At 37.7% G+C, this 10,417-nt stretch overlaps 1 protein-coding gene across 3 annotated transcripts in view; it reads right to left on the bottom strand.

Moving 5' to 3' along the window:
* The window catches only part of cdkal1 (CDK5 regulatory subunit associated protein 1-like 1), a 186,596-nt gene that overhangs the window by 98,581 nt on the left and 77,598 nt on the right, over window positions 1–10,417 (bottom strand). For all 3 annotated transcript variants that reach the window (XM_016681490.1, XM_007553167.2, XM_007553936.2), the window contains exon 8: window positions 8,373–8,476. In XM_016681490.1, coding sequence (XP_016536976.1) covers window positions 8,373–8,476 — 104 coding nt within the window. The remainder of the gene's footprint in view (window positions 1–8,372; window positions 8,477–10,417) is intronic.

The raw sequence follows: 10,417 nt of genomic DNA, 5'->3' as shown, positions 1-10,417 counted from the left end.
TATATATACATACATTTAAGTACACATCTCCTATAGCAATATGTTGCACTTGCAGTTTTTCTTTGAGAAGTGTTTTTAATGCTTCTAATTTTATTACCAAATGACAGAACAGCAGTGTGCTGAACAGCTAAAAAAGAGGGAACAAGCATAAATAGAAACACAGAAACGCACTTTGGAGGAAGGACATAAAACCCAAATGTGAGTCAGAGGATTTCCAGCAGTTAAACATTTTACCAGGCACAAGATGACTCTCAGACAATAACAAGGCCAGAAAGCCAAGCACATGGCTCAAGCATTAATTCAAGTATTTTACTGCCACCTATTGACTGAGCGGGGAACAGAGTCCCCACCCCCACAATATGTTGTGCAGAGGAAAACACAGTAATACACATAGCCTTTTAGTGAGAAAAAAAAAGGAGGGGGTGGGGGGGTAACTGGGAAGGGCAAATATCAGGAAAATAGATTTCAGAAAAAAGTAATCAGTGCAGTAAAATAACATATAGTGTTAAAAGAAATCCCACAAAACAACCTTGAACAAATTTTCTCCATTATCAGAAAAATAAACTTAGCTTATTTGCAGGTGATTACATTTTTTTAATTCATATTTGCTCCCGCTTTTCCTTTTACAATCCATTTTGTGACCCTTCCCCCTAAAAAAAAAAAATAATAATAAAAGAAAATCACATGAAGCTGAGACATCTGGAGTTGCAGATTTAGATTGCATTACATACAGGAACACAGCAACAATCCAAAGGGAGACAGATGTAACCCTACAGTTGTAAATACCTGTGAACTCCAGGTGTAACATAATATAGAGTATTTAGTAGCACAATGCGTTTTAGTGGAAATACAGTAGGATGGTAAAATAAAGTGATTGTCAGAGGTTGTAAACTATTCTGATGTGGCAAAGTGGAACAGCGAGAGGAGGGGTGTGGACAAGTTCACAGAGGACAGAGCAGATGGTGTCTGCTGGACTTACACAATCACACACAAACACACACTAGTGCATGCAGACACACAACACACTGGTGACATAATAGCAGCATGCCAGGTGTGTGGTTGGTGGCCTGCAGTCTGGCATTGACTGGGAGTTGTGCGTGTGTCCCTGTGTATATGTGCTCTCTTTGTATGGAAGGGGCCTCCTATTCACTGCTCTCGGCTGCCAGCTTAGCACTAAATCACAAGAGGAGACGGTACACACATGCGCGCACACACGCGCACACACACACCCACCCACCCACATGCACACACACACCACCCTCTGCTGTCTTTTTGTCCAGCTCAGGGAGAGAATTAAAAGAGGTCAAACAAGAATATAGAGGCAGAGGCACAAATGAAGGACAGCAGCAGTTTAGCTGAACTTTAGGGGTAAACCAGAAATAAATATATATTTAAATGGTACAAGAACTGAGACAAGAAAATAACAGTCCCCTCTCCTCTTTTACAGTCCCAGTGGCTTTCAACTTGTCAAACCAAGAATAAACAGACAGACGCACACGAACACACAATGAGCCTCATGTCCATGCATAATGAGCTGTGGTAGAGGTGAGGCTGCAGCTGGGTTACACAAACCTTGCTTGAAGAGACAGCCTCGGGAAGTATTCATTGTGTGCTGGTGAGTGTGAGTGCAAAAGATAAATTCGAGAAAGAAAAAAAAGCGATAATATAAAAGTTAAAATTGTATCTTTTTTTCCAACATTTTCTGTAACTACAATTATTTAGATCAAGAAAAGCAAATGGAACAAATTACACTGAAAAAGGCTCAATTTTGCAGTCACCATTAGGAAACACTATTCTGAAATTCATTACATTTAGGGTGATAAAAAATACCAACATTCTGTGTTTTTACCAACACTATCATAGGGAGAAATGTTGCTTCAACGGGCCTCCAGCAGTTACTGACCATAAGGAGGGTCAAACCTAAATGTTGATAAAAAGCTATCAGTTCATGGAAAGTTGAGTGGAAGGAAAAATGTGGCCATAAGGACAGCCACAACCTTGAAAATATTGTGAGGCAAAGCCTGTACAGCTAGAGTTCGACCTTCAAGAGCCACCACACAGACGTGTCCATGAGACAGACTGCAAGATCACATTCCTGGAGGTAAGCCATTGAAGAACCAGAGATGTCAGAAGCGTTTGCTTAAGAGAAAAGAAAAGAACAGTTGCTTATTCATCTTTTAAGAGATTAAAAGGGATTCTTTTAGTGAGTTGCTCTTTAATATTCTCCATTCCTGACAAATTGCATTTTGGGTTTCCATTAGCTGGAAGTCATAAGCAGCAAAATGAACAGATAAAGATGCTTAGATAATTTTGTAAAACAAATCTAAATAAGTTCCACTTTTAGAATTGAATGACTAAAAACAAACATATAACCTCTTTCAGTTCAATTTTACTGACATGCTTCAGTATCAGGCAACCTTAAAGGGTGTGATGACAAAAAAGAATGCCAACACTTTCTACCTAATATAAGTTCCTCTAAAATGTTATCTTTAAAGCTAAGAGAAAACACAGGGCAACATCTCCACATGTTAAGTACAAACTCGACACTGCTTTAAATGTATGTACTGTACAGCAAAAGAACAAGCTTTATGGCTGAAGTCTTGAAAGCTTCCCTAATTCTGCACAGCTGGTTTATGAACCCTGGTGTGCAAACTTTTATGGTTTTAAAAGCAACCTTTTTTTCTTTTTTTTTTAAATTTGTGCTGAAAAAAAGTGTTCAGCGCAACTTTTACCGCTATACATCTGTTGAAATGTTTCAGAGCTCTGCACACATACAACTTGTTATCGCTGAATAGAGCTTTGGTACAGAAGTGGTGACATAATGTATGGCTGAACTCTGGCGTAGCGGTAGCCTGGGTTATATCTCAGTTGTAGCACACAGGGGGAAAACCTCTGTCTGTGTGAAAAACATCAGCGAGTTATTGGCCTGGAAGTGATTCAGAAAATCCATTTTAGCTTCTCCATGAGAGCTCTTGCAGGGGATAATGAATTTGACTGCCTTCATACAGGAAATTTGTACTCGTTCTTGCATGCTCAGCAGTTTTCCACTTCCTTTCAATAAATGGCACTTTGGTGACTAAACTGTGATCAATGCTCCCATCAATATTTAAATCTCTTGGCAGTTCTCCCTTTGGTTTGAGTTTTGTTTTCAATCTCTGCACCCTGCAGGATGCCGTGATAATGCCAACAGCTTCTGAACTTCTTCACAATCACATCTGCTTTGACCCAGTGCATCTGCCAAACGTGTTTCCTGCATGACCAAACTCTTTTCTCTAACCTTTTCTGTTCTGAGGTGATGACCAGCCATCCCCTGCAAGGTTCACCGACCCTTCATGTAATCTGATTCCAGGTGTAATTCAAAGGCACTAAACTATATCTTGCGACCTGAATAATCTACTCAGCCGTACAGGATCATAGCCGACGAACTTTGGCAGCCTCGTCTGGCATAACTGCAGCAGCAGAGGCAAACAGGACCTGACACCTGTCACAGATGTTGGACCTGCCCAGTGAGCTGTATATCTGTCTGTCTATCTCTGGCTAGCTGTCATATGTCATCCAGCTGGAACCCAGAAACTAAGCAGTGTCATTTCTGTTAATATCTGTGTTTAACACTGATGCTAGCGGTCATGTGGAAATGTGAAAAAAAAAGAAGATGTCTGTGAACATTAGTGGGTATTTTTTTTGCTTGCAGTGCATCAAGTAAACAGAAAATTTGAACATTACTTCCATCAACTAACTGTATAATTATTATGTCGAAAAACTAAGTGTTCTTTGAGCACAGCGACATTTTATAAAGGTATTTCAAGCTAAGCCTCCAGCCTTAGCTGGAGCCCAAAATCTAAATTGCATCATGATTGCTGCAATGCATGTCACACGCTAATATACTGTGTCATGTGGGAATGATCCTCGTGTGTTTGTGCCTAGGAAGCGTCGCATCCTGTTTCAGACAGGGCCATTTCAAACACACCCTAGTGACAGTTCAAAATGACAGGGCATCAGCAGCAGTGAGGAGTTTGAGGACCACAACAAAAATAGAGCTTTATCTCTCTGGTCAGTCCTGGCATCTTACCCTGTCTGACTGGCTCTGATGGCCATGTTATTTCTGAGAGCCAGCCATAATGTTTAGAGGACAGGCTTCACTTTTCGCAGTGTGATGAATCCATAAAACTGACAGTAAATCACTGACTTCCATATTAATTTCAGTAATAATTTTTCGCCCATTAGGAGGTACTCCTAATTCCCCAGTCTATATTTCTTTGCACATGCACAATTCCTAACAGCATCACATTATATAAATGTGACACATAAGACTTGATATTACAAAATATCCCGTTCATTACGTTACATTTAAACCCATGAAACATGTTCTTCAATATGACGAAATACAAAACTCTGCGACAGCAGTAAGAGCTGCGTGAAAGGAATACTTTACACAGTAGTAGTTGAAAGTAAAGACTACATTGCGGAGGTAACTAAAATCAATCAATAAAAACAAAACAAACAAAAAAAGAATCCTTTTTGAATATCATCTTTGACAAGAACACTGAACTAAATCCATTTTGCTGACTGACTGGGAGTAGAAAACGCGTGGAAGGGTCATGGATTGGAGTGCGTCTGGTTCAAAAGCACATTTAAAACTTTGACTGAAGTGGCGCAGAAGGATAATATTTACCAAGAACTAAGAGGATTTCTATCATTTATACAAGAACTTAAAGAGGATACTCCCACTTCCTGAAGAAAAACTATCAAATACCAGGTTTTCCACCTTTTTTCTTTCATTTTCCAGACAAATATGCACCTTAAGATGCACCCTTTCCTCCTGACACACAGGCCAGCCCACTCCCTTCTTCTCACCGTGTGTCATAAACTCCACATATAAACCTCTACACTCATCTCCCAAATAGTCATACACACCCACAAGCTTGTCATTTGCCATGACATTCACAGCCTCCATTACCTGCATGCATTAACAAACCTCTCTGATGTTAAAAATTATACATTCATACATTTGAATAATTCAGATTACTTTAAAAGCTGTGCACGCACATTCTCCCACCCTTTTCCAGATGGAAAGAGAGCTATATACCTCAAATCGTATTTGAATAAATCCCATAAATCCTTTCAAAGTTCCCAGAGATAAACCAGTCAAATGCCTCTAAAACTGGCAGGTCGGCCAATCAAAATTAGCAATTCATACTTTCAGCGTATTTCCATTCAAAACAGATCAAATAGTAAATCAAATTGCAGAGTCCATTTGTAAGACTCAATTTATTTGAGATAAGAAAAAGGTGGCTAATAGAGGGAGACAGAAAGGATAGGGGGATTGCTACACGGCCATGATGTAATTCAAAACCCACAAAAATATTTGATGGAACAGAGAACACAATGTGCCTTTCATTCAGAAAGGTGACATATCATTTCAACTGCTGAAGAAAACAGACATTTCATGCGACAGAAATATATCAGATTACCAAATGGTGCACAGTTCTAATTATTCCTGAATAAGAATAAATAACTGATGAGACCTTCTTAACAATAATGCCACTCAGCAAGAATAAAGTATTTTAAATGTTTTCTCAGGCTTACCAATGAAAACCAAATTGACTAAAGTTTGGTCTTAAACAGTGGAGAAATGGGACTGACACTTATACACTTATCCTTACTTTTTGAGTTTTAGTAACTGCTTATGAATTTGACCTTTTGGTAAAATGCCTTGAGATAAAATTTGCTGTAGAATCAAACTTTAAAATAAACTTGATTGAATTCAATAAGAGCAAACACCATTTCCATATCAGCATCTATGACTGTTGTATTTATTTAATTAGATTTGATTTCCTGATCAGCATATTCAAACTTTGTAAGATCACACATTTTGGTCTCCGTCTCCCTATTTATGTCTTTAATTTGACTCCTTTGGCTCTCAAAGTGTTTTTGACTTTGTGTAACTCTCCTAAATTTAATGGCTGCACTTCATGGCTTCTCCTAAAAACAGTCTCTCTCTAATATATTTTAAATTAAAGCATAATTCTGAAGTAATAAATCAGACTTAGGACCAAGTATACTTACAAATTTGCTTGGGGAGGGGGGGGGTAATTTCAGCCTCACAGAAACAATACTAAATGATGTGAGCACTGCTGTTTGCAGGTTGCTATAACAATAAATGGAAGTAATCATGATGGACCAGGTGAAATAAATTTAGCTGCATAGCTTTATTGGTTGAAAGATGGATAATTATAACTGAGAACATGAATTTTACTGGTTTGGGAGAAGTTTTTATAATCATCTCCTGAAAAATGTGAAATAGAAATATACAATACAGTTAGACGGAATCACCTTCCCCCAAAAAATAAATACATAAATAAATTGTGAAAGCTGTAAACTATGGAGCATAATCTGATATGAATTCTGAAATGAAAAACACATGCAAAAGAATGAAGTGAAAATAGGTTTTGGGACATCTCCAGAACGTCAGTGCAAAGGATTTAGATTCACAAAACTATCCTAAAATGCAATAAGAAAATCATATACTGACTTATATGCTGTGATTTCTCTGTGCAACATTCTTTACTTCATTGAGTGATCCTATTACTTGGGGCTATGATGACATCATCACGCCACCTTGTGGGCAGGTTTGGTCGCAGGTCCCGTCATTAAGACATAGAAATACTTTACATGCATTTATGTCTGTTTTACATAGATCTGTGGATCAATTACAAGCAAGATGTAATATTTTGGGTATTTATTGACGGAGGATGTGTAGTTAGAGTATTCAGTTTACTTTTATCTTTAACACTAGTAATGTAATCGCTAACTTCCTCAAGTACAAGGATTGTTACCCACTGTGGTGAATACTTACGTAAATGTGATTACTGGTTAATGTATAGCTCACTTGTTTTAATTACCAGGAAGTTTAACAAATAACATTTAATGCACTTTCTTTTTATGTTGGTTCTATTTTCAACTGAGACAATTGTAAAGTACCAATAATAATGAAAGCTGATGCCACTTTTCAGTTTCCTTTTGAGTTCTAAAAAGCCCATCAGTAAGAACTTTACTGGTGGATTAATTAATGTTTCCAATTTACATAACAGTTTTTAATTACTGTTTTAACTGGAGGATTTAGTTTTACTTGGCATTGGTAGGTGTTCTTCCAAAAAAAAAAAAAAGCATGACCCATTTATTGACAGAAAAAAAATGCAAAATGCATGTGCTGCTCCCAAAATATCAAATTGACTGTCTTTTCAATCTTTGCAAAACCAATTGGTGGTGAGGTCGTTTTTTTTTGTTTTTTTGTTTGTTTTTTACGCATCACTTATGTGTAAACATACACACACAAACACACATCAAGGTCTGGGCAGCTGGTGTGTTTGCCCTTGACTGCCCACCCTGTGGCAGTGGCATAGATGCAGCTGTTTTGGAGGGATCTGGGAGGGACTTGGTAAAAACTGCCCTTGACAAGGACATCTTCTTTTCAATTTTCCTTTGCCACTTTAATGTGAGAGCCTCCTCAAAAAATGATGCATTATTTTTGAAAAGCCATGGCTCATAAAAATGTTGCTGCACTGACACAGCAGAATCCAGAAAATGTCCAACGAGAACATGTTGTATTTCTATGAAGCTCTGTGTTAAAGAGATTTGTGTACCTTTCATGTCACAAACAGAAAGAAATTCATGAAACCAATATTTGTGTATTTGTGTGTAAAATATAAATCCTAATATTACAGCAGCTGTTTGAATCTTCCCACTTGAAGCAAAATAGTTTTTTAAAATAACACCACAATAATATATGACAATAAATTACTGTCCGTCCTAAAACTGATGACACCACTGCTTCTAGGTGAGATAGCTGGACTTCTGGGGCAGCAGTGTGTAAACTTGCCCTTGTTTGACCCGCCTGGGGCTTGATGGAAGAGTAGCCTGCTGTGCAGTTTGGGATTCTGGGAGAGTGCTCTTAAGAAACAGATGCCAGGGCACAACAGCTGTTCCTTTGGCACAAAACTAGAGCCAACTGGCAGGAGCCTCTCCCCAAGAACAAAAACATCAACATGTGTTACTCAAACCGAGAGCCTCGTAACAGGACACACAAACATACGAATATGCTGCAACTGCACAGCAAACCAAGAGCAACACTCATGGGCACATGCTGAATTATAAATCAAACTACCCCACTATGCTCTTTCCAAGAACATAGATACCCTTGGCATGTTCGTGTCTACAACGTGTTCAGACAGTAATTAACAGTCGTCTATTTTCTGCAACTTTCCTATTACCATCTCTATTGAATGCTTTTATAATAATAAATTAATGATTATTAAATACCATCATTCTAAGTAACATTGCGATTGTGTGTGTAGTCAAATTAAGATACTCACCCTGGAAAGACTGCCTAGCTCGTTCCACAAGCTCCTCTATGGGATAGCTGGCCAGGTCTCCTCGAGCATGTTTTGTCTTGCAGTACGTACATGCATTCAGACACCTGGACCAACATGAACAAAGTAGAAAGATGGCTCATCATTACTTTGAAATATGCATTATTAAAAAAAAAAAAGACTACAAAGTCTGTCATTGGCTGAATTAGATTAACAAGCACTTGGTTGTAAAACAGACAGTTGAGTATGTTTCAGCTTAAGTAAGCAAAATATACTCATACAGCTCCATTTTAAGATTGAGGATTTAAAGTGTTTGACAAAAACAAAACAAAAAAAAAAAACAAAAAAAAAAGTATATACTATACAGACAATATAGAATGTAAGGAAACAAAGCAATGATGATTCATCTTCTGAATAGAAAGTTAAAAACAAAACATGACAACAAACATCATTGCAAATGTTCATGAAAACAAATTGAAACTGCAAGTAAACAATTCAGGGAAGAAACCTGAATGAAAATACTTCATTTTGAGTCAACAGATCAGCCTCACCACTCGTAAAACCGGAGTCAAAACTGTCCTTTTCCTCATAAAACCCTCGTAAAGACTTTTGCTCCTTTCAAAAGGACCATGGACAGCTGTCTTTGAGGGAACAGTGGAAAGCCTTGACTCAATGCATTGTTTTGTGTTGCGAAAATAGAGAAGCTTAATTTTAATTGACCGTGAAAAGACAGAAGCTGAAAAATGAAGCAGGAAAAAGAAAATTGAAAATAATAAAAAAAATTACTGTCTCACACTAAGATGTAGAATGATAGCAGTGTATGGAGTCTGGGGTAGATCTTTGTTTCAAATAACCCTTTATTTGTTTCAAATAAAGGGGGTTTTTCTCTAAGAGTGTAAGTCAGCTAAAAAGCAACAGAGTGTTGAACTATTTATATATAGAGCATTTGCAATGATGACCTCAAATTTGTCACACTGGGCTCAAAAACAATCAGTTCCTTTCAGCAGTTCATTTATAAATATAGACAACATTCAACTCTGATTCTACTTGTGTTTTGTTGTTGAAAAAAGCTATGCAACGTATTGACTTAAACAGTGTTGTTCCATAAGCAGAACAACATATTTATCAGTGATTTTCCTAAGAATTCTCAATAGAAAAATATATTACGCACAACACAACAGAACCTTCAAATATTATTTTATCAATCAAATCAAAGCAGTTTTTATCTGCATACTGGCAAAATACATCAGTGTGAAAAGATGTTCAACATTTAATTTTAAGAAGTATTCCTCAACTTATTGTGTTTGTACGGGTTAGTTTTATCAATACATTTTGCCACAACCGGCCTACTGAGGAGATTCGTGATCTTGACATGGCCCACAATGAAAATGAGATTGACACCCCCACCCTAAGGGTATAGTTGATCCTAGCCGAGAGCACTGAAGATGGTAGCTAGGTCACAGAACCTAACTGTGGAGAAAACACAGACAGATGGGGTCCTGTGTACAAGCATGCACACACACCACCGGGGGTACATCCATTCTAATGTGATCAGCCCTCGCTGAGTGGATCACACCAACATTAATCTCAAGAGACAGTCAGAGGCTTGGTTGTCAGTGTGTGTATTTGCATCAATTATGTGGACGTTTGTTCATATGGCTGTGTGAGTGCACTGCTGCTAAACATTTGTCCAGTATCACAACAACACAGTGGATCTGGCTTTTTCATAAGCTTCAACAAGCTGCAAAAGCTAGTCAACACTTTAAGACCTAGTGAGTGAAACATCATCAATCTCTTTGACGCAAGCTTGTCTTGTGTTCAAACTGGGCTGCAGAAGAGCATCTTGCACTTACCAATACTCTAATCATATTCTGCTCTGGAAGGTATGTGATTTTAATATTACATCTCCAAATCAGACAAAAAATATGGTACTTTAGGGATATAATTAATAAAAAAGGAATCAAATAGACAGTTATTTTTTCTGATACACCAACTCAACATTAAGAAGCTGACATGAACATAGTACCTAAGGTGTATTAAAGCTGAAA

This window comes from Poecilia formosa, unplaced genomic scaffold (genome assembly GCF_000485575.1).
Source record: "Poecilia formosa unplaced genomic scaffold, Poecilia_formosa-5.1.2 Scaffold0, whole genome shotgun sequence".
Lineage (NCBI taxonomy): Eukaryota > Metazoa > Chordata > Actinopteri > Cyprinodontiformes > Poeciliidae > Poecilia > Poecilia formosa.
This window is presented reverse-complemented; position numbering and strand designations above follow the sequence as displayed.